The following is a 24906-nucleotide window of genomic DNA, read 5'->3' as shown; positions in this document are numbered from 1 at the left end:
ATGACAATAAACAGATGGATCTTTTTTAATTACAAATACATGTACATTTAACTGCACGGGATAGAAATTGGGGCAAAACTGTAGCCTGTTCACAGCAAGAAGATATAAAATAGATTCCAGCTTTGCAATTCACATGAATGAGTGCTGCGCCGTGACGTGTAACAGACGTTAATTCTGGGTTTTTCCACAGCGTCCTTGCTCTGTACACACAGTCAAGCTTCTGTTTGGTCTTTTGTGTTAAGTTGAATCGGAAGCCCACAGGATTCTGGGTATACTCTTATCCATGCTTCCTTTTGAGTCTGTTCTGCATCAGCTGGCCTAGCTTTCATCCCCTCCTAGCGTCCTCGGCTCACTGCACCATGGCCAGGTCTTTGAGCGCGTGGCTTCGCTGCTTCTTGGCTTTATATCCAGGCCGGAGGAACTCGATCTTCCTCTTTTTGGCTTCGATTTTGTTCTTGTGCTTCTTCAGCTTCTTCTTTGCAGCGATGTCTGGGTTTGCGACCGCCTGCAGAGACCGGAGGAGAAATTGTGAGGACGATCGATGGCAAATTAAAGCTGTTTCTCGTGTGTGTCTCATTGCGATGTCTATCATACCTGCATGGCTCTGTGTTGTTTGCGTGCCGCTCGTCTCTGTGAGAATTCCTTCTGGACGGCAGAGAAGGCCAGGGAGAATCTCTCCAGGCCCACATGTTTCTTCATCAGCTCGATGAGCTCCTGAGCAAGGTTCTTCAGTGTGGGATCTGGATCAGAGATTAGGAGACAACAGGGGTCATTCGGTGTATCTAACACTTTTTGTCAGGATGGTTTTTTTTTATTCTTGGCAACACTGGTTCAGAGCAGTTACCCTGGTCTGCGTATGTGCTGTCCAGCTCTCTGTACAGTGGCGTGATTATTGTGGTCAAATACGGGGCGAGCCGTTCTTTCCCCAAGTCCATGGCCATTGCTCCCAGGAACTTAAACACGCACGTTCTCTGAGAGAAATCACAGTGAAGGACAAACAGTGTCACATTACGGGCACTTCAAATCATCACTGGCTTTAAAAAAAACAAGACAAGTGTTTCTAAGTTTACCTTGAGGGGAACTTTGGGAGCATATGCAGCTTCTCTCTTTGCCATCAGAGACAGCTTCTTCATCAGCCACAGCAGGGAAGGAGGCCTGTCTTCTTTGTCATCTTCTTCCTCCTCCTCCTCCTCTTCTTTTCCCTCTTCCTCTCTCTCCTCCTCTTCTTCATCTCCCTCATCACCATTCTCCATTTGCTCATCCTCTCCCTCTTTCTCTTCTTCCTGAGGAGTTATGATTTGGGACTCGGGGGAAATGAGGTAGATCACCTTGCCGACGAACAGCAAGTTCTTGATCACCTGTGGGTGAAGCAGAAGCGCCTCTGTTAGCCAAACACCTGTATGAGCTGATCTTTAAATGTATGAGGTGCAGGAAGGCAGGTGTGTGGCTCGGTGGGGTTTGCGCACCTGCTCTCCTGACGCCGTGTCCAGGTACTTGGACTGCAGCTGATAGCAAAAAGACAGCGCCAACTCTCTCATCTAGATTTCAGAAAACAAAGGGAAAGAAGATTTCATTTAAAATATAAGATGCAGAAATGAAGTCTGCTGCAAGAGGGGAAAAAAACAAAAACAAGCATCTTGGCTCTACCTTCTTATCCAGGTTGCAGGTGATAAAGTCGGTGGCTGCCAACTCTGATGAAGCATCTCCTTCGCCTCTCCAAACGGCGACCAGCTGCTCTGCCCGGTGAGCTGCAAACAGCTGGCCGAAAAGCTGTGAGGCCGTTAGCCACACCCAGCAGTGAGGGTACCGCAGGTGGGCTTCGATGTGACCTAAAATAAGGCAAAGACATGTTTTAATGAGCATGTGCAGAATGCATTTGTCAGTAACGGCGAGGTGATGCATGTGCGCTCTTTACCCCAGATGTTCCGGAGTGTGTCACTAGGCTTGCTGAGCTCCAGGAATCCACAGTGTTTGCTCAGCTTAGTGAGGAGAGTCAGATAACTGAAGAGCAGCCTGTCAGCTCCTTTCTCCTCCTGCTCCTCTTCGATCTGAAAGAGAAGGTTACAAATTAATCATTTATTCTGAACTCACTGCCTTCAATCGCACTTCTGCTCCTCCCTGTGTGATGACTCACATCTTCATAGTTGTCGGGGTCGATCTCCTTCTCCAGCAACGGCAGCAGGTCCTCCAGTCGACGGGAAAATTTCTCCTCCTCCACCTCCACGAACAGGCCGCATATCTGTGCCCCGAGACGCCGCAGGCTGACCTGGGAAGGAGAACATTTCTCAGTTTATACAAGGACAGATTTTGTAATAGGACCTTTAATATATGGAGGGCCAAAACTGCCAAATGTTGAATAAATAAATAATTGACACAAGACATAAGTGCATCAAGTTTGTTTTTCTGTTGAAGAAATGTAATCTTTCATGCAACTTATTAATTTAATGTCACTATTTCCAAATGTAGCCACTACATGCACAATTAAACAAATTACATCAACCAGTCAGTTATGTAACCATCTCCTAACTGCTTATAGTAAATAAATGTGACCGATGAATGATTTATTGTGGATTTTGGCCCTTCATAAATTTTGACTAGTGCTGTTAGCGTTAATCTCGTTAATAGGACGTTAACGCCATAACCGCATTCACGAGGCAAATCCCCGTTAGCGAGTTAACGCGGATCACCGCATGCGAGGGCTAAATGGGGCGATCCGCGTTAACTCGCTAGCGGGGATTAGCCGCGTTAATAACGCTGACTGCACTAATTTTGACATTACTACACTATAAAATATAAACAAAACGTTAAAAATTATCTATTATAACGGTTCACTTTAACTAAAAAACAAGCAAACTGTAAAACTGTTCCCCTGCAAAAATCTATACAATCACGGGCCACTTTAGGTACACCGGCTCAACTTCTCATTAATTCAAATATCTAATCAGCCAATCACATGGCAGCAACTCCACATATTTGGGGATGTAGTCATGGTCAAGACAACCCGCTGAAATTCAAACTGAGCATGAGAATGGGGAGGAAAGATGATTTAAGTAACGTGGCGTGGTTATTGGTGCGAGAAGGGATGGTTTGAGTATTTCGGAAGCTGCTGGTCACACAACCACCAACAGGGTTTACAGAGAATAATCCGATAAACATAAAACATCCTGTTTCAGGAGAACGGCCAGAGTGCTTTGAACAGATGGGAAGGAAACAGTCACTCATAAAAACACAACCAAAATGCAAAAGAGCATTTCTGAACGCACACGTCTAACAATGAAGCAGATCGGTTACAGCAACTGAAGACCGCAGCGAGGGCCACTCCTCTCAGCTAAGAACTGGAAACTATTCCACCAAGAAATAAAGCACGTATGAAGAGCAAATGAGTTCCAAACCAGTAAAGCGTTTTTGTATGTACCTTTTCTGCATTCAGCCAAGTGCTGACAATGGAGAACAGCGTGTTCTGGTTGTTCGAGTCCAACTGTGTGAGCAGAGTCTTGATGGCCATGGCTGCCATCTTCTTGCACCGCGCCGAGTCATCGTTGACCACAACAAGAGCAAGCGGGGCAAAGAACAGAGCGCTGTGCCCCAAGAGAATTTTCTGAATGGGAGGGAAAGAAAAGAAGAAGCAATGTTTGACAACAGGACCGATGTTGTGAATGTGCAGTGCGGCTGGATTTCATTATCCTGCAGAGTATGCCGTTTCTATTATTTTGTATATTTTTACACACCTGAGGGAAAGTCTGGAAGATGTATGCCAGCATCTCCAGCACTGACTCCCTGCCCGTGTCTTGCTCATAGCGCAGCTGTGCCACCACAAACTCCAGGTGTAGTTTCAGCTTCTTCCCCAGCGGGTAGTCCAGCAGGTACTTCAGATAGATCTGCACCACATAAAAACATCATTTAGAAGCTGCACCTGAGAGTCTGCCAATGAGTCGGTGTGAAAGCAGAAAAGGAGTTTGTACCTGTCGACAGTGGATTCTGATCATAGCGTTGCTGCCAGTAACCGACAACTTGGCCACTTTTTTCATCACCTCCTCCATCTCGGGAACAACGAGCTTCCTGGACAGAATTGCCTGGAGTGTACACACACACACACACACACACACACACGTAAGCACACTGCACATTACATTAGAAATGTTTCTGACTACAGCTCCACTGGTTTACCTTGAGCAGACCGAAGGCAGTAGCCTGGCGAGACTGGTCGTAGATGTCCTCCTCGGCGTATCCCAGAAGCACCTGCAGCTGCGTCTCAGAGATGTTGTTGGTTTTCACATTCTTCACCAGAACTGTCATGGCCTAGGAAAAAGAAAACATGTTACCTCATTCTCGATCATCTTTAAACCTCACTTTAAAGAGTACGATGCATTTTATACCTTGAAGCAGTTCTGGACCAGGTGGTAGTTCTCCCCGCGGGCGGCTCCAGCCTTGGAGTAATCCTTCAGCAGGACAAAGAGCTGCTTGGTCAGCTGCCCAGCGTTCTGCTCTACTGCTGGCAGAGGGAACTTTAACAGCCAAGTGAACGCTATCAGAGCCTCTGTGATCACCTGAGAGGGACACAAGCAGAGGTTGATGGAGGTTTATTTAAGCAATCCATGATAAACGAAATAAAAAGATGCCCAGGTAAGTGTTGGTACCTTGACATGCATGGAGTCGAGGCAGGTGAGCAACAAGTGCACAAAAGGATCCAGCATTTCCAGGACTGAGGGATCGGATGATGTCACTTTGGATTTCTTCAAACTCAGGTGGAGCAGCTGAGCATTAGACACGTGCACACATTAACACACATTTATTCCTTCTTGAGATAAAAGTACAGGGTGCCATGTTACAGAGATCATTCGTATTGTTGGAGAAAGCGCACCTTGAGGCCGGCATCCACCAGGATGTGCATGTTGGTGCGGCTGCTGACGGGAGCTTTCTGACCTCCTCTCTTTGGAGTGGGAGGCAGGAGCAGACAGCTGGGAGGGGGCAGTCTGGGATCTGGGGGAGGCTTAGCTGATGCTTTGTCCCTACAAGCAAACATGACATAGGCAGGAAATTGGACAAAATATTAGAAATAATTTATTGCACTCTGATATTAGACTGTGTGTGTGTGTGTGTGTGTGTGTGTACGTGTACCGGTCTCTTTTTGTTAGAAGTGGCAGGCTCTGGCTGACAAGGCCATGGCTCAGCAGAAGGATGTCTTGCGAAGTCATGCCGCTGTTGACAAGCAGACCTGAGACCAGTCGCCGCAGTACTGCAGCCACCCGATTACACACCTTCAAACTCGATGTAGCCTCCAAGATCTGGTTTGAGAAAAATAAACGTTAGAATAAAAGTTATATACGTGCGTAATATACCCGTCACCAAATTTCACCAAAATTTGTATCGACAACGGCATTTTGTTCGACGTATGAATTTTGTTGTTAATAATTAACAATTTAGTTAAAAATGTTGTTGCTAACGAAAGAAAACATGGACTTAAAAATTAAGAAAGAAATACTATTAAGTAATGTTAAAGATGCTAGCTAGCTAAAACAGCTAACAAAATTTATTTATGTACAAGAGTTATATAAAACGGATGTGTATTAAATATATGGTTATATTTAATTCAATCCAGCAGCTAGTTAGCTAACTACCTAGGTAGCTAACTAGCTGACAATTCAAGTATGTTAGATAGCATTTTTAATGAAGCTAAACTAGCCACACAGTAGGGCTGTTACTTCACTGATGTTAAGAAATGCTTTGCAATTTTTTGTAAACTCCATGTAAGTACTAGCTATGATTATTGTTTATATGTTTTTGTGTTTAAAGTTGTTACTTAATTACTTTGTTACTTAATAATAGATTTTAGAGATTTTAAAAGCTATAAGTTAAAAAGAAGAAAAAGAGCTCAGGTGATTTCATCCCGAAAACATTACTGGAGTGCAGATAAGTTATAACAGAAAACTAATTGTAAAAAAAGTCATTATTAGAGGCCTTCACAAAGGGTATTTAGCTAGGCAGGTAACCTTGTGTTTGTACATTAATCAAAGTCTTAGTAAAGGCAAGAAACATGATTTATGTGATCAGTAGCGCCTGATTGCCAAATATTTCATGTCAATAAGTCTGCTGGAAAGTTTTTAAAAAATTTAACCGAATGTAACCATCTTTATTTTTAGCTTTTTTATAATTATTGATTTTTAAAATATTTTTTTACATTTTATATTTGATAACCTGACAATCAGTCAATAATTCATTATTTGGCACATTTAGATGCATCTTCATCCTGTCAGGGTAATCTTAAAACTGACAAAAAACAAACAAAAAAATCTTGTTGGCCACTTGGAAATATTATCCGCCACTGTGACTGATTACCAATTATCTTCTGTTTCTAAGTTCAAACCCCTCCTCACCTCCTTCAGGGGCAGTATGAGCTTGGTGATGCTCTCCTTGCTGCAGAATTGTGCCAGTAGCTCATACGAGTCCATGCTCTTACTGTGGCGGGCCTCCATCAGCTTGGAAATGATACCCTTCACTTCCTTCTCCTCGGCGACCGTCCCAAACAGCTCGTTATTGAAGATCTGGTCAGTGGAGCAACAATAACAGAGAGGAGGAGAGTGTAATAGGGGGACAGAGATTAATATAAACACAAAAAAGTAAAAAGAAAAAATGTTCCTGAAAGACGTCAAGCTTACATCAATGAGCATGTTCATGCAGGGGTCCAGGTCTCCACTCTTTAGGGTTGGAGTGAGAGCTGAGAGCAGCTGGTACACTGTGAATGTTAACACGTGGAGCTGGATGGAGGAGGGACAAAAACAGACAAATATTAGGCTGATCAGGTTTGCCTCATGTCAACAAAGGTTTCTACTGTTATGACATCAACTGTAACATTAGATTATATTTCCTGTCTAGGGTTAGCTCAATTACATGTACTCATACAAGTCTGAGCATGCACATAAAAACATAACTGTCACGCTCTTTTATCACGTTTTACTTACTTGTACTTATGTTGGCATACTTCTACTTGAGGTACTCTTTTAAGCACATACTGCTGCATGATGCGTGCGCTATATTAAAGCTAAGGTGACCTGAAGCATTTATTGATGTTTGCAGGACTGCATTGTTGCGTGTGTGTTCCTACCTGGTATCCCTTGACCAGAACGCCTTGCATCTCTTTGAGCAGGTACTGCAGGTATCTGCAGCCTAAAGTCTCGATTATCTTCACCAGAGTTCCCCTTGCCACGTCACGGATCTCCTGGAAACGGTTCCTCAGCAGAACACAAATCTTGATCAGAATCCTGTAACAGAAGCAGAAATAATCAATCGGATGTCATATTACTGTCTAAGGTTTGAAATACACAGCAGATGATCTTTTTTGTGCTTATGGACACACGGCTGCGTACCCGGGGAGGTTGACCTCCATGACGTGCGGAGGCAGCGTCTGCATTAGTTTGACCATGGCGAAGGCGATTGGTATCCGCACCACCTCCTCGTCTTTCACATCCTTTGACTTCACTACCTTGTGCTCCTCGTCACGCTTCACCTGGAGGAAACCCACACATTATCACCAACACTCTGCTCCTGAAGGTTTTTAGAAAAACTACCAACACATCCACACGTTCGTGTGCATCGTACCTTTGCATTGAGACACTTGTGGAGACGGGGCAGGACGCTCTCATTAACAGTCTGATGGATCAAACCAATCAGAGACTCCAACTCCTCCGCGCTCTGCGGCAGTCCACTCACTGCCGTGGATAATTTAGGAGCTGCCTGCGCCTTGACTTTAGTGGCAGGAGCTTCCTCCATTTCCATGGTGACATCAGTGGAAGCATTACCATCGACTTCCATCGCTTCCTCATCGTCGCTCGCGTCAGATTCGTCATCCGCAGCTACGTTCTCGTCGTCTGCATTGATTTCCACACTCCCAGCTTCCCAAAGACACACATTTATATTTCTTTACTTCATTTATTCATGTAGTTAGTCAAGAAAATTCATGTCACCCCCCAGAGCCGCTCACCCTCTCTGGCTTTGGCGGCTTCCATTTCTCTGCTGAGGGTCTGGTGGTCAAAATGGAAAGCCTCCAAGACTGTGACCAGCAAACTGGAGCAAGTAAAGCAGAACAACAGGTAGTGTAAAAAGAAAAGACAAAAAAGATATACTCAGATTACAAATATATGCAACCTTACCTGACAGCCAGTTTCTGTTCAGCCTGCGCTGTCTGCAGGATGTGGACGAACTGCTTGAGGTAGTAGAGGTATTTGGACCAGGTGAGCCTGCGACATACCGCGCCCACCACCTCCACCGATGCTGATATCATGTTCTCATGCTGCAGTATGGAAGGAGGAGAAAGAGGAAAGATTTTAGACACAAAGAAAAAGGAAAAAAATACGTCCTTAACTTTTAAAATGAAACCACAATCAAGTAACCTTCAGCATCTTTTCGTCCAGCAGGGCCGTCATGGCGTACGGCATGATGTAGTTCTGGAGGGAACGAGGCGTCAACAGCACCGTACCCTCGGTCAGCTGTTTGGCGAGCTTCCTCAGGGCACGACCCCGACGGTGGATCTGAACAGAGAGAAAAGGTGATCAGTGGGATAAAGGAGGAGGAGAAGGCAGAAGTGTGAGCTTTTGTGTTCCCTCTTTTACCTGGATGTGCTTCATATGCTCAAAGAAGTCAGACTCGGGGTCGCTGTAGTTGGCGAGCTGCACCAGGTCTCTAAACTCTTTCTTGGAAGGAAAGGTCTTCACCAGGCAGGCCAGTATGGTTGTATACTCATGCTGCACACTCTTGAAAGATAAAGAAGCACAACAGAGTGAGCAAGTGAGTTTAGTGGCTTCACAGCATCTGTGTCATTTGACAGAAACAAGAAAGCGGTAACCATAGTTACAGCTGTTACCTCCGTTTTGCTGCGGAGGCCCTTGTGCACAGCGTCCAGGATGATGTGTTGCACCACGTCCCTGTAGATCTGTTCTCCGGGCCCGACCGCTGCCAGCTGGGCGATCACTGCAGACAGACACAAGGTGGCGTTGTCTCCCAGTGACATGTCCCCGATCTGCATCGGAGGAGCGAGATGAGAATAGAAGCAAAACATCAGCCAATGAAATGTTTATCCTGAAGGTAAACAACTTCTAAAGTGTAACAGTGAATATTTATTTACCTCATAGGTGTGGAAACAATTGTGCATGACAGTGCTGATGTAGTCCAGGTCCAGAGTCTGCATGCCTTTAACTCGTCTGGTGGCGTCTTGGAACGCCGTCAGACGCACGTCAAAATGGATCTCATCCAAGTGTCGACTGTCAAACGCGTTCAGCTGCAAAGGTGAGCACAGGAAAAGCCCGTTAGCTGCTGCTCTTTGTATCGTGACCCAGACTGAACATGACGGCAGAGGTTACAGTTCAGACCTGTAGAAAAGTTGGACATTATTTCCTCTCTAATGTTCCTCATCACAGTCATCTCACCTTTGTTGCCAAGTCAGTGATGTATGTGAGTGAAGGGTCCAGATCCGACAGAGTCTGAGAACAGAGCAGCGCACAGGAGGAGTCAATTAAAAGGGCTACAAAAACTAATAACAACTTTCTTTTAACTGTTTTTTATAAGAACATTGGTTATTTGCTATTTTGGTTATTTTTCTTCATTTACACTGGCCATCGCAGGCCACATACAGCCCACCAGACTGGTCAAACTCCACTTTCTGTCAGTATACAAAAGCTTAACTACAAATTCGATCCCTGAGATATTTTATTATTAGAAAAAGAAGTGCAGTTTCAGCAGTACTTTCTACACAATGAAGGAATACCGGCTTAAACTGTAAGCAGTAAACATTTAAAATTACAGAAATCTATTACTGGATTACATTAGTGTAGTATGAATGGTTATGGGAAAGTTCTGTATCAGTAGAAAAATCTGCAAAACTTGTGAAAATACAGTTCAAAGTTCAAATTTGATTTCCCCCTTCACATTTTCCAGTGCCGGGCCACTTCTGGCCCCCAGGCCTTATGTTTCACACCATTGTTTTATGCTATTTTTGGACACCCAGTGTAACGACATACAATAATTCCCACAGCTAATGTTGTACAGGAGTGAACACATCTCTCTTTTTATTTTATGTGGCTTGATGCACTGTCACAGAACAGTTTAGCTAACATAAAGGATATTCAGTGCGGTGTAGCTAAGTGAAAACAAGAAGAAATTTAAAGACCTGCAGTTCCTTGAATGACCACTTGAGGCTGACTCTAAAAAACCAGTCAATCCCCATAGACTCTCATGATAAATTCACCAACTCACATGTCTGGTACAAAATTCTCAGTTCATAACAGCCGACAGGGTGTTGAATTTTTACATAATGCACCTCTTTCAACTAAGGCTTAAAATTAGGCCTAAATAGGGACAGAACGACAGGCGGGAGCCAACACATGGCCGCTATAGCAGCTAGCTAGCTAGGTGTGCAGTGAACTGGAAAAGTAGTCGAATTTTTATTTTATTTTTGCTGAGTATCATTTACTCTTAGCTGGTAACTTCAAATACAGTCATCCACCTCCCCCCGATATGAATAAGAATAAATAAATAAATAAAAATAACCCAAAGCCAAACACATTTCAACACAGTGGCTAACAGGACTGTGGTGGAGAAAATGGTGAGATTAAGTGCTCTGGCCTGCTTTGCATCTGTCCACAGGCTGATGGTTGATCTCACCATGCCTATATTATAAGTTCCAGACAGCATAACGCTGCATTAGTTCTCTGCTGTACCTTGAAGACGTTGGTGAGGGCCTGCCTTGGCAGCTTGTTGTGAATGATGGAGAAGAGTTTGCTGAGCGGCCGGAGGAAGGCGGAGGGCTTGTCACACTGTCTCAGCAGGTTCTGTATGGTGGCCAGGAGGTCGATTTCTGTCTCCTGAAACAAAGTTTATCTTGAGCGGAACTTCTCGAGCACACACCATAACACTGCAAAACTCTGGCTTTTATGTAAAAGTTTTTATAAATTAATTAATTAATTACTACAGATTGTTAAATGACTGTAATTTCAAGGTTCAACAAACTCAGTTGTAAGTCTTACTTGTGATTTGTTGCCTTTCTGGAGGTAAGGAAGCAGCAGGCTGATAAGCATCGAGCTCTGCTCCTTGCTGCTCACGAATCGGCTGACCCTGGCAGCGAGAGAGTAACATATCCTACTGTTAGCTGGGGAAGAGTCAACCGCGTGTATAACGATAACCACAACCACAATCATAATCATAACCTTTATCTCAACCCAAAATGAGTCACTTGACATTCAACTCACTTGGACAGGATGTTGAGCTCTTTGGCCACCTGTGCCCTGAACTTCTTCTTCTTGAGTCTGTCTGTGTTGCGTACAATTCCGCTGAAGTAGCGCAGCAGCGTGGGAATGTGAGGCAGCAGCAATCTGGAGCCTTGAGTAAGTGAATCTGGAGGATACAACATGTGCACGTTTAACGGTGATCAGCAGCAGAGGGAAATGAATCCTATTCTACATCCTAGAATGTAGCTAAGTCCAGTGGAGTGGTTGGGTTTAAACTAGATTAAAACTAACAATCCTCTTAAAAAAATTAGAATACTTTAAAATAAAATAATTAAACATATTAACCAAAAAATTGACTTAGCTACATTTTGGACCGTCTTTCCGGAATGCAGTAGCTAGCGAGCTGATCGGAGACTGTAACAGCCAATCAGAATTTTTGCCAGTCTGTGATTGGTTAGTTTTGTGGCAACAACTGAGCGAGAGGGGCTGTTATTGTGTGTGTATATGTGTGTATATGGATAATAGCAAACACTGAAATGCATTTCTTGCACGCGGAAATTAATTTTGTTTGCTCAAATTAAACTTTTCTTCACGCAAAATAATTTTCTCCTCAAAATGCAACATTTGTGCTTGCAAACTTTTTTTACATGCGCTCTGAATAGAAGCACAAAAATAACGCCATCAAATTCCTGTCACGATCTGCTAACCTGCTGCGATGAGAGCTCCCTCTGCAGGCTGTGGAAACACACAGCCGTTGACACTGAGCTCCGTCTCAGTTTCTGAGGCAACAAAGTCTGCAGCTGTTGCCAAATACTCGGCTATGTCCATTACTACTGCGATGGTTGCTGGAGATACTTTCTTAGCTGAGAGGAGGGCGAAGACATTTAGAAGGATGTCGCACTCTGGGTGGTCCGGCTTCTGCTTGGCAAGGAGGGGGAAGTACCTGAGACGGTAAAAAAAAATATATCTTTGAGCACGCTTTACTAAGCCTGGATGAAGCTTTCAGCCGACACTCAGAAACATTTGTGAAGGATGCTGACCTGGCATCTTTGGACCACACATGGATAAGTTTCAGCAGAGGGGTGGGGGAGTAGGTGCTCTCTGTTGGGAGACGGCGCACCTGCATATAAAAAACAAATTTAAACTCATCAGAAAGCCGGGACAAAGTAAAGAAATACTCAGTAAGAATACAAAAATCTTTCTCTGACCTGAGGCCAGACCGCTGCCTCAAAGACAGCATCAATCTCATCCGGCCTGAAGCTGTAGGTGTCGAAGCAATTGAAGAAGTCCAGGATCCTCAGGATCCCGAGTCTCCTCAGGTTCTTCAGAGGATTGATGCAGCCTGCTCGCAGCTGAGGAAGCAGATACGAACTTCTTTATTTTTATGTTTTACAGAAAGTAATAAGGACTGTTAAAAAGTGTTAGGACTATTAAACAACTTCAACCCTGAAAGAATAATTCTGATTACCTGTTCTCTCTGGTCCAAAATGGTGGACACGGACGCTGTGACACACACTAGGATCTGCAGCACTTTGGGCAGGTAGACGTGGATGAGGTGGCCCAGTTTCTGGATCACCACATTTATAGTGTTCAGCAGGCTGTGAAGACGGCCCAGCGGCAGGACAGCACACAGGTCGGTCTCTGCTACCGCCCTCTGAACTGCAGCCAGACATGAACCTGAGGACACAGGAGGAGGAAACGATGAATGAAATATTGGTTTGCAGCTCTCTGCGAGTGCCTGTTGTACCCAAATAGTCTGTGGAAGCACTTTGCTAGATGATCTCGCTTGGATTATCTGATAATGTGCAACAATGTTGTCCAATATTACTTCGGGCTCTCAACAAAACTACATGGCATCTGTTTCTAATAAAGCCTTAAAAGTCGAGCATCTGTTGCTGTTCTACAAACATAGAAAATGTATATATAAACTGTAAATAGATGCAGGCACTCTGCAACCTTCCTTTTATGTAGGAATGCACCAGTTGAATCAAGTCCCTCACTACAAAGCGATGCGTTGCAGACAAGATGCACATTTTACCACAAACTGACTCGGATTAATTGCTACCCGTTGACACTCTGTCTGTTTTTATAAATTACTTGTGACGTTTTCATATCCTACCTTGGCAGTGATGGCTGACTGACTCAAAAAGCAGGTCAATGAACATCTCCAGCTCCTCAGCCTGACATCCTGCCAGGAAGCGTAGAATGATGGAGGACCGGTAGGTAGCGCTCGCCTTCCCCTGAAACTTGCTGCCTGCTTTGGAGCGCAGACGACCAAACAGGATCCTGCGTCGTACACAACACAACACTGAGCTGTACAAACTTACGATAAAATACGGGATTATCTGAAAGAAATTTTCCCCTTAAAGCCAAAATAAATGTAGAAATGAAAGTTAAAGGTAGTAAAAATGTTTTACTACTTCTCCACAAATCCACAGCATGAAGCTGTGATCATACTGATTTATGTAAAACACTGGACGGATGTAATGCAGAACAAGAAGCTTGTTCCCTGTAATTGCTATCAGACGCACTATTAAAAAAGCAAAACACAGAAGAAATGTTCAGTAACTGGAGGTTATCAGACCAACAGCCAGAATCTGAACAAAAGCAACATCCTCTTTTTCTCGAGGACACCAGAGTTCATCTATGAACTAAAAACGCAATATGTAACCTTATTTAACAACCAAGTAAAAATACTGTGCAAGAGTCAGAAGTTTTGGGCAAAACACCTTCTCTTTGTTGTTGTTGTGTGGTAAATTAAAATGATGATATTGCTCATGCATGCTTATGCTGCCTCTACCTTTACAGTGGAACTTGTACAGTACCTCATGAGCAGCGGTATAAGTTTGCCTCTGTGGGAAGCATCAACCACTCCGGTCTCCTCAGAGATGTTGAAATGGACGATTTCCTCTTTGAAGTGTTTGTCATCCAATAGCCTCTCAAGATTCTCCCTGAAAAAATGCAAACACACACACGCAGGTCTAATCACTCTGTAAAGGTGTTGCAGAACCTTTGCTAAAATATCTTCTCCATATTGTAATAAGTTTCATAAGCACAAACAATACATGTGTCATATGAAAGAATAAGAATTCCATCTACAAAATAATGTAATTAAGACTCTGAAAGCAGCTCAGTGTGTCAGGCTGATCCTGAACAAAGCAACACACACACACACACACACACGTGTCTGTAATGCTAACGGCCCCTGGATCAGACCGTCTGTCTGCAGCTTGGCTGAATGTGTGGTAAATGGATATCTTGATAACAGACAGCAGAGAACATAATGTAAGACAGAAACAGCACGGAGGTGGAACTCAGCATTCCTACATCTGTAACCACAGAGGGCTGATGATAAGAGCCTTAACAATAAAACCACTGAAGAAGAGACGGAGGGAGAGAGAGCTGCTGCCAAAGAGAAATTGCACTGTAATCACGTCCTCTCCGTCTCCTGAGGTGATTAAGGTAGTTTCCTTACTTGTACGGAACTATGTTGGGGTCCTTGTACGTGATGACACACTCCAGGGCCACTTGCTGAATCTGCTGATCCTGATGGGTGAGCAGCTGAACAACAGATAGATAAGAGAAGAAATCTGTGATACAACTGCAAGAAAATAGCAACTGCCTCAAAAATGACTCGAGTAAGGGAACAACTCGTATGTTTTAAGGACAGGCTGTGCTACAGACTTGGGCACTACCTGATTATAGAGCTCACGGAGGCTGCTTTCCAGATAGAGAGCTCGAGGGTTGGTGAACTTGGCAAATACTTTCAGATGAGCGATGAGCTGTCTGAGAAACAAAAGACAAATTCAGTTCATTATGTTCTTCTACTTACTGTACAATACACTAGAATTATATTATAGTTATATCAAAGTTTTATTTAAAAAATGAAAGTTTTCTGGTACATATAAGTTGATGAACATACTTCATACCGTGTACATTATAACATACCATAATAGACCCATTTCTGTAATATACTCACATATCTTTATTATTGCTAATATATATTGTAATATATCTATATCACTAAAGCACTTCTGGATGGATGCAAACTGCATTTCGTTGCACTGTACCTGTGCATGTGCAATGACAATAAAGTTGAATTCTATTCTATTCTATGAAGTCTTTATTTAATTCTGCACACTGGGTAAAAACTACCCCCATGCCCAAGCACTTGCAACACATGGCCGCCCCTCCCTGAGTCTGCTGGAGGCTCTTTCCTGTTAAAAGCGAGTTTTTCCTTCCCACTGTCGCCTAGTACTTGTTCATAGGGGGGAAGTGTGATTGCTGGGGTTTTCTCTCTATTATTGTAGAGTCTAAAGCCCCAGATGGCAACTGTTTTTGTGATTTGGAATTATAAAAATAAAGCTGAATTAAATTGAACTGGTAACCCATAGAGCTAAAAAAAAAAAAAAAGAAAAAAGAAAAAAAAAAGAAATTGTGGCAAAAGCTGCAGTTCCCTGATTGGCCACTTGAGGCTGAATCCAAAAGAGACTCGATCCACATAGACTTCCATGGTAAAATGCCAAACGTCAAAGCAGAAATAACATCTGATAAAGGTTTGGTGCAAACACATTTTTGGTCTCTTGGTCACTTTTAACCCCATAAAACCTGGAGAGAAATGTATTTTTATAACTTGCTCTTTTAAACCACATCAAGGTGAAATCTAGGAGAGTGGTCTCTAATAACAAGGAACTTAGGTGGCTTTTTGGGAGATATTTTTAGACAATTATCCAACAAATAAATTGAATGCTGTGCAGTTAAATACCTTAAACACACTTTACATGAAGTCTAAAGTGAAAATGGAAACCAGACATGACACTAGTAACTACAAATAATAAAGCAGCTATCGCTTTGACATCAGAGCAACAACGTGGGTAAAACAATTATGGTAAAATCAAAAACAGCTTGCAAATCAGAACCCTGAAAACAACGTCATCGCTTTGAGGACAGCAGTATTACAAATATTTCTTACTTGGCCGTTGCTCTTCTTGGAAGGGACTTCCTCAGCTGTTTGCTTCCTTCCTCTGCCTCCTCCTCCTCTTCCCCTTTTTCCATGTGCTCAGTCATCCCTGATTTATCCTCCAGGGCAGCATCGCTTCTCTTCCTCAGGTCCTGAGTGGGCGCCACCAGCAGGTCTGTGAGATAAAACTCATTCCTGCAAACAAGCGCCGAGTTTAAGATCAGATAACAGAACATATTCTTATGATGGAATTTAAGGAAAATGGTCAATCAGCTGACACTGACCTGATAAACCTGAGCAGCAGCGGGGTCAGTTCCCGGCTGCGTGGCTCCACTCTGTCGGTAAACTGGGCCATAGCGCGCCACAGTAAACTGCGGAAGTTAGTGAAGTCTGTCCTTTCACTGGGGTCGGAGGCCAATTTCAGCTGCTCTAGGAAAAGAGTCCCCACATCCCCGCTTTCAATGACATCACAGCCTGGCTCGCTCTGAACACTGAGCTTTTCTTCATCATCATCGTCTTCTTCTTCTTCCAATTCCTTCTCTGTTACATGCAGAAAGCAGAATTCCCTTTTAACGTGTTTTTGGCAGTTCAAGGGATTCATAGGTAAATAAATGCCATTATAATTACATGCTGTGACACAAGTACCAAACAGCCTTACCTGCCAGCCCGGCCACCATCTCCAGATGTTCATGATACACCATCCAGAAGTCCTTGTTGTCCATGCCTCTGGCATGGCTCCTGCAACGAGGAAAGACAGAAACCCATTTACGCCAAATGTTTTCCATGGATACCTCAAAGTGTCAATGTAGTTTTAAAGGAAATGCAGACAAATGTCTGTAATTTGACAGAAAGGCCAGCTTAGAGCAAATCCCCAGCATTCGATAGCAGCATACTCATTTAGAAAGGCCCAAGTAACAAGACTGGAGCATAGATGATGGAACGTACATGGTTCTTGAAGTATAAACAAGCGTGATTATTTTACACTCACACAATAAGTTCAATGACTGGGTCCCACAGTGGCCTGAAGTTCACAAACAGCATTGCAATGAGGTACCGCAGAGGAACCTGAAGTCAAACAAGAGGAAGGTTATCCACCCAAGCATCTAAAAATAAACGGGACTCGTATAACTTCTCTGTAACTACATTATACGGTGGCTCTGAGAGGCCAAACGGACTGCAACTTAAGAAAACACCAGCAATAAGATAAACGCTGCAAAAGCACACAAAACACAGCGGAAACAGGAAAAAAGAAAACAGAAATAGAAAAAACTGTTTTCCAAAAGCACAAGGGAAGTGTTTCTGGGGAGACAATAATCTGACGGACCAGTTGCAGGAACCAAAACATGCTAGGTAAGTGTGTTTTAATCACATCATTCACATAATGCTGATGATGGATTTTTAGGCTAATAGTTAGGCTAACACACTTGCCTCTCATCTTTACTTTGCTCATAAAACCGATGAATCCTCTACAACTGGTCCGTCAGAGTTACTGTCTCCCCAGAAACACTTCCCTTGTGCTTTTGGAAAACTGTTTTTTCCTATTTCCGTTGTGTTTTTGTGCTTTTGCAGCGTTTATCTTATTGCTGGTGTTTCTTAAGTTGCGGCCCATTTGGCCTCTCAGGGCCACCGTAACATTATTATATATGCCAACATACTGTATTTATACTCTCTGCAACAATAAAAAAAACAAACTTATCACATGATAAAGAACACGCATCATTATTCATCCTGTCATGCTTTCATCACTGCTCTTCTCCACACCTGCTGGATGGTGCCAGGAGGTCCGCGGGGCAGGCTGCACGGCACCAGGTCGTGTCTCAGCTTCCGGAGGTGAAGCAGCTTCTCTCTGTAGTCGTGCACTGAAGCCGGCACCAACTGCGCCTGCAGACACACTGCGAACACCGACTGCACCTCCACATTATCCTCACCCTGGACGAAGACAGTCGAACAACATTTCCAATAACTCCAAACTTTAAATGTGTTTAATGAGAATCTGCGGGTGTTGTACCTCAGTCTGTGGAGGGAGCTCTGCATCGAACTGAGAGAAGAGCCTCAGAGTCAGCAGACGAATCTGAATTTTAAAAAAAGAACAAAACTGTGTTTAAATATGTCTGTTTTCACCAACACCCAAACCACCAGCGCCTTCAGGTTGTGAGATATCTTAACTTTAAGGGGGGAAAATTTGGTCTTTAAACTATTCTGAAATGTCCCGTGATCTGGCACAAACCTTAGAAATGTTGGACGAGAGGTTGCAGTACAGCATCTGGTAGAGTTCAAGCAAGGCATTGTGGGATAGGTGCTCTGAAACCCCACTGAGTGACAGACGGGTGTAGTACAAGTCTGCTAGCAGCAGAGCTGACAGGTCTGTGGGAAATTTCCTGTGACAATCACGACGACAGCGGTTACAGGTTGTTGAAAGGTGTTTTGAATCTGATGCAATAGATGGAAACTCATTCGGCAACAGAGAAAGGGTGCTAAATGTGTTTTAGGTCACACACGCAGAGCTTACTGTAGGATCGAGTTGACTTTTTCCACCGTGACCAGTGAGAGAAGCTGGGCAGAGCTGTCCAGAGACAGGAGGCAGCTCAGGGCTTGCCTGGCTACGAACAGAGCAGCTGGAGAGAGGACAGGAAAGAAAGGAGTCACTCAATTTGCAATTTTAAAAAAATCATTGTTTACTTTTTCACCCCTCACCAGTTTTGGGGGAAACCTCATTAAATTTTGGGAGATTAAATATATAAAGTATTTTAATTTTTTCCTTCATTTAATCTGTTTTTGTTTTGGTGCCCAAATTTAGGGTTGTAGAAATCCCAGACATGAAGTTTAAGGTTAACTCAGACTTTTAAAAAATAACTAAAATCACAACCAGTCATTCTAACTTGTTGGTAAATGATTAATTCCAGTCCTTATTTTATTTGCTTTGGATGTACTTGTTAATTACCCCACTGAGCCGTATGAAACTGCAACCAAATGAAAACATTTGTGTTAATAAAAAACCAACCACACAAATAATCACAAACCTTTCCCTAGTTTCTCTGCCTCGATCTCACACAGGAGGCGGTTTAGGAAAGCTGTCACATCAGGTACGACAGCGGCTGGAGCCAGAGGCCTGAAGCAAAAGAGTGTAAATATTAACATTTAACATGTTTCTCTCTTTTTTTGCCTGTGTATGAATACACTGTAAGCTGACAAAGAAAAAACTGAAAATTTCCCCAACTCTCTGGGTCAGGGGCCCCCAACGCCGACTAAATCTTCTTGTTTTTTGGTACTGGTTTTATTTTGTTATATTTATCTGCGACACCTTAAAGGCCGGTTCGTGAAAATACTGACGGACATAAACTGGTCCGTGGCGCAAAAAAGGTGGGGACCGCTGCTCTGGGTTGCCTCTGAGGTGTGGTCGGTTTTTATTTTAAGCACTCGGGTCGGGTTTGCCATGAAAATCCAGAGGAAGTGATGGATCCCTGGCTCCTGAATGCCTCACTTCTGCTCCCTGGCAGCAGCAACTTTGAGCCACAACTAGTAAAGTTAGCTCACAGCAACCTTTGTCCAAACTACAGGCTCCCAGCACAAAAGCCAGTTTTACGCATTGAACAGACAGGAGAAAAAGGAATGTATGAAACTACAATGCAGGACCAAAACTAATCCTCTCCAGGCATCTTCTCTGGATGTTGGCTGCCTTTTGTTTTGTTCTCGGTTAAGATGACTTAAACAACGTTGAGCTTCGAGCTCCAGGGGAGGCCAATCCATGACTGATGTGCTTCTGTGTTCATATTTCTATCAATTTTGACAAGATCCCAACAGCACTGGCTGACAAAAGCCCCAAACCATGACAGAGCCTCTAAGACGCTTTACAAATGCCTGTAGACACTCACTGTTGTAGCTCTCTCCTGACCACCTCCTCATTTTGACCAATGCTGTTGCACACGTGACCAAAAGGAGTCTGCCTGCAGGGAGGAGTTACCTGAGATGAGGCAGCAGTACAAGTGCAGCCCACGGCAGCGAGAGGTTACTGACGGGTTGGTCCGGCTCATCGGGAATTTTGATCATTGACAGCACCAGCTCAGGCACAGCTAGTGTCTCTGACTCCGCATGGCTCCGCTGAATTTCCTCCTTCCTGCTAAACACTCTGCTGGAGGAGAAAACAGATTTACCTCGTGGAAAATGACACGACAACAGTAGAAAATAACATTTCACCGTAGAATCTCACCCTGTTGTCTGACCGGTGAAAAGCAGTGGGTAGGTTTCAAAGGCCATGGAGCCATCTGTGGGGGGCGGAGCTTTAGCGAGGATGAGACTGACCAGCACATCCAGGCTGCTGTGGTGAGAGAGGGCATCACCTTGGTTGAACAGCCCTGTGGTGAAGCGCAGCAGGGTGGGGAGGAAGAGCTGGAGGACAGCAGAGGAGGAAGCCAGTTAGTCCGCGAGATTTAAAAGAAACAGAGGAAAATAAAAAGTGAACTCACCTGCTCAAACTGTTTCATGGTGAACATCTCTTTGGTGAACTCCAGAATCAGATCGTGCCCCACAGTGCTCCGAAATATCTAATAAAGAAGATTTCCAGAAAGTCTGCACGTAAGCAACGGGCAACTTTCTCTTTCTGGTCGTGTTTATAATGCAGTCCTTACGCACACTGTGACACCAGACGCAAAAAACCCATCTTTACATGCACAAACCTTTTGCACAGTCTCTTGGATGAGTGAGTTTGGCAGGCTGACGTTCTCCCCGAGGAGCAGAGAGGATGTGATCTGGAGAAGAAGACGGGAGCAGGAAGCTGACAGAGACGAGCTCTGAATCAGCCTCAACACCGTCTGCGAGGACGAGATCGTACCATGAGACGCCACCTTCATATGCCCGCACATAATCCATGGAATTTCTCGCATTTCTATATATAATTCAATCTCTTAGATTCTCCTCTCACCTGGCAGACAGACTCCGGTTTGGTAATCTTGGCTCCACCCTTGTGGGATGCCAGGGTGTGCAGAATGAACAGAAGGCTCTCCAGCTGCTCTGTTGCCGGGTCTGCGTCTTTCCCCTTTGCCTCCATAATATCCAGCACCTCCGACATGCTGGCCTTAAGAAGAGGACACGGCGCCATCAAAACACGTGAAAAAGGCGCAGAAAAGACACAAAATAGAGTCCAGCCTTACCTGGAGGGACTCCCACAAAACCAGCATGTGTTCTCTGTCCACGTGATCGGCTGCTGCCTGGGCCATGTGATCCAGAGCGTCCCTAACAGAGGTCCACGGGAGAGAGACTCCACGGCTCATTGTTGGGCCAAGCTTACGCAATGCCACAGAGAAAGCCTGGAAAGATAAAAAGGTTGCTTAACACATCAGGTTATATAAACAACACCTAAAAGTGCTTAATTCAACCTAAGTGACGTCCATCCCGCGCAGTCACTCTGTTAACTCACATTAGCAGCACAGGAGTGGAACATGTTTCGCACTCCTTTGCACATCTCAAACAGCAGCTGGCCCGTTCCCTCCACCTTCTCAGGGTGCTCCTCTAGGTCGGAGAACACGTGGGTGAGCAGAGCATCGAGATCTGGAACCTGCAGACAAAGTGATACACCAGTTCATCGAGGAAAACGACAACAAATAAAGAAATACAGTAGAAGGAAAGAAACTGCTACAAGCTCAGGAGTTAGCGCAGGTCATCGGTAATCAGAAGTTTGGCAGCTCGATCCCTGGATGCTCCAGTCTGCATGCCAACCTATCCTTGGGAAAGATGCTAACCCAAGTCCCTCCCAACAAGTACATCGGCGTGTGAATGTGTGTGAGTGTTAGATAAAGGTGCACTTAGAGGTAGAAATAAGTGCTGAGTGGACAGGAGAAAAGCGCTGTACAAGAACCGTCTATAATAATAGAAGATGTTCAATGGAAATGTATCGCAGCAGATGACAAGTAAATCAAAAGTGACAAGAAGTGGAGACATGAACCCAAATCACCAACCTTTCGCATCAAAAAGGAGAAGCTTTCTGCTGCAAACATGCGGATGTGCTCCTTCTTGTGTGCCAGCAGGCTGCTATACAAACTGTGGGGTGGAAAGAGGTTTCACATTTAACCATCATATGTGCATCTGATCTCTAGTAACACAAGTAACCTGCGAAGGATGCAGAAGGAAAACCAGAGCACTTCTAGGGTCAAATTACAAAGCATACACCCATTTTCACCCACTTTGCTTCCCAAAACTAGCTCCTTAGGTCGTTTTAAGTCTTAAAAATAGATTCCTGATTATCTCAAATTTCATTAAAAAATAAAAATCACTCGCCCCTCTGACTTTATGTAATGCCTCACCTGTAGATATTGGTCATGTCCTTCACCATAAGCCTCCACAGGTACTTGTAGAGGTAGGAGAGGCAGGTGAAACTCCACTCCAGGAGCTCTGTGTCCTTTGTGTCCAGCAGTGAGGTGATCAGAAGGAAGAAATCTGGGAAGTGGGGGTAAAAGTCGGTCTGCAGGTCTCTGGCCAGCTGCACCACGAGGCTGGAGGAAGAAATTAGGCGCTTAGATTGCAGCCTGATGATTCTATGCAAGCCTACAGCTACAAAAAATAACATAAAATACTTCTTACTCTAGCAGGGGTTGGTAGGCCAGACTGTTTTGGACGGCCAGGTGGGTTTTCAGAGATTCCACGATGGACTTCTGATGGAAAACCAGCATGTTGAATGACTGGCTCTTGTTGGAAACCTCTTTCAGAAACGTGGCTGTGAAGGAAAAGTATTAGCTTTGTGTGCAAATCTCTTCAATAAAATACTAACACACAAGCTCCCCCTGAGTATGGGATACTTCATGTTTCCTTATACATACTGAAATGTTCTGTCAAGTTGAGGTCCCTCCATTTTGTCAGTCCTTCAGAGAAGTATGTTTCTACTTCCTGCAAAGAGAGCAAAACAGTCCTCACCAGTAAGACACAGATGAATGGATGAGAGTGGTGTTCGTAATAAGAAGCGGAACATTTTGATTCCAAACCTCAGCGTAAGATCCAGTTCTGTCAATGCGATGGATCACGTTGATGTTGACGTTGGCGAGTCTTTCAGCAAATGTGAGAAACTTAAAAAAGACAAAAACAAACAAACAAACAAAACAAACCCAGATCACATGACTTTAAACGTGCTGCAGATGGTACACAAATTATTCTAAATGTGACAGAGTCATACCAAACTAGCTTTTCCCCATCTCTGTCTTTGCTGCTGTACTATTAACACGCCGCAGTGTTTGTGGGCTCTTACCCTGAAGGTGTTCTCAGATTTGTGATACGAAGACTTGGATTTGATCTTCATCTTGGCCTCGTCGCTTGATAAGAAAAGAGCGGATTTCCAGAGATCTGTGTGCGGCTTAAAAGACTCATGAAAACTGCACTTTGTTTTTCTTTCTTTCTTTTAGCTAATGTTACAACTGTTTACACACACGCCGACAACAGGAGGCAGCCATGCTGAGCAAAGAATTATGGGAAGTTTTCCTCTCTCCGCGTGGTTAGACCGAAGACAAGCTAAAAGGCGAGAGAAGTAACCCATAGTTACTTCCGGTTTCGTTTGTGCTCTCTCGTCTCTCTGCTTCTCAAGTTATTTAGGTTCTAAATGCACAAAAAAAGAACAAATAAGGATTTTTTTAGACTTTGTTAGACATGCCAGAATAGACTTCGACACAAAGAAAACAATAGTAAAGCAGTATTTATCTGAAATAATTTAACTGAAACCTGCCTGAAATCGTTCTACGGAGCGCCACTGGGTCCAAATCATATGACCATATCCCGATTACCTACATTTAACAAGGACAACAGAGTTTGGTGTCCACTAAACTTTCACATTATTGTAAGCGTTATGGGTTATGTTTCATTTAAAGGTTTAATTGACTGGAGAAAAAATATTTATGGTGGATGCAACATTTTTATTTCATAAAGGACATCATCATATCTGCCCATCCAGCCAAATAAGACGTGACCAGACTGGTAAACGTGCCACTCAAGCAACTATTCACACTAATAACATCTGAGTCTTTACCAAAAGTGAGAGGCTTGCTGTAAACAGAAAAAAACATACTTTATGGTTTATTATTAATGTATAAATTGTTAGAGTTATATTATTTTTTCATGGTAGTGGCGCTTTTTTTGGAAAGAGTTTAGTTTCTTGAGTGGCTATTTGAAGATGGCTTTAAAAGTTAGTCAGTCCCCAATTTTAAAATGTTCATCTTCAGTCATAAATTAACTTATTTACAGCCTCATACAAAAACACATATTTTCCCCTTTGTGAGGACTATGTTGGGAGTGAATTTATATAAAGGATGATATGTATATAATCATTTATATACTCCCCAAAGATCATTGCATACCTGATGTAGTTCACTGGTTTTTATCATACTTGAGTTACTATGTGGAGATTTGGGTTACCATTTACAAAAGTACACCATGTCATACAAAATAGAAATAAGGGTGCTTAAGTATAGTTAACAAGGGTTGTAGCACAAACATTCATTATTTTTAAGGTCACACGTGGTAAAATAAAAAAAAATGTAAATTTATTTATGGATAATGTCTATGTATATATTAGACTGTATAATCAAAACAGATATATACAATCAGCTAAATAGGGGTTGGACTTAATAAGCATGTGTTACCTCCTACTGAGTTTCAAACAGGGAATGATCAATATTTCTCATCATTTGAATATAATGTCTTTCTTTTTTTATTTCATATTCATTTATTTATCTTTATTAACATTTATTACATATA

At 43.4% G+C, this 24906-nt stretch overlaps 1 protein-coding gene across 2 annotated transcripts; it reads right to left on the bottom strand.

The window, feature by feature from the left end:
- Window positions 1–9: 9 nt before the first annotated feature.
- utp20 (UTP20 small subunit processome component) lies at window positions 10–23726 on the bottom strand. Of its 2 annotated transcripts, none has more exons than XM_004553882.4 (61): window positions 23408–23726; window positions 23148–23228; window positions 22986–23052; window positions 22750–22882; window positions 22473–22661; window positions 22128–22209; window positions 21590–21727; window positions 21324–21479; window positions 21095–21247; window positions 20850–20984; window positions 20640–20717; window positions 20384–20562; window positions 20138–20305; window positions 19197–19285; window positions 18686–18791; window positions 18404–18554; window positions 18185–18247; window positions 17938–18105; window positions 17165–17241; window positions 16835–16914; window positions 16461–16716; window positions 16189–16371; window positions 14912–15002; window positions 14692–14777; window positions 14042–14167; window positions 13336–13502; window positions 12685–12893; window positions 12425–12568; window positions 12257–12336; window positions 11924–12159; window positions 11238–11382; window positions 11016–11103; window positions 10710–10853; window positions 9420–9473; window positions 9119–9271; window positions 8858–9013; window positions 8607–8747; window positions 8388–8525; window positions 8148–8287; window positions 7979–8061; window positions 7597–7889; window positions 7365–7504; window positions 7103–7259; window positions 6657–6755; window positions 6375–6542; window positions 5119–5285; window positions 4862–5009; window positions 4638–4754; window positions 4377–4547; window positions 4168–4299; window positions 3963–4073; window positions 3729–3878; window positions 3416–3598; window positions 2135–2266; window positions 1916–2048; window positions 1648–1829; window positions 1467–1538; window positions 1071–1358; window positions 845–971; window positions 595–740; window positions 10–505 (listed from the first exon to the last, which is right to left on the bottom strand). In XM_004553882.4, exons 1-61 carry the CDS (start codon window positions 23456–23458, stop codon window positions 350–352), a joined length of 8436 nt encoding a protein of 2811 aa, XP_004553939.3. In that variant the 5' UTR covers window positions 23459–23726; the 3' UTR covers window positions 10–349. The 2 variants fall into 2 exon arrangements, with proteins under 2 accessions (XP_004553939.3, XP_004553940.3); XM_004553883.4 differs by having other exon boundaries at window positions 20138–20302; window positions 23408–23725.
- Window positions 23727–24906: the final 1180 nt, after the last annotated feature.

This window comes from Maylandia zebra, linkage group LG17, assembly GCF_041146795.1.
Source record: "Maylandia zebra isolate NMK-2024a linkage group LG17, Mzebra_GT3a, whole genome shotgun sequence".
In the NCBI taxonomy this organism is placed as follows: Eukaryota; Metazoa; Chordata; class Actinopteri; order Cichliformes; family Cichlidae; genus Maylandia; species Maylandia zebra.
This window is presented reverse-complemented; position numbering and strand designations above follow the sequence as displayed.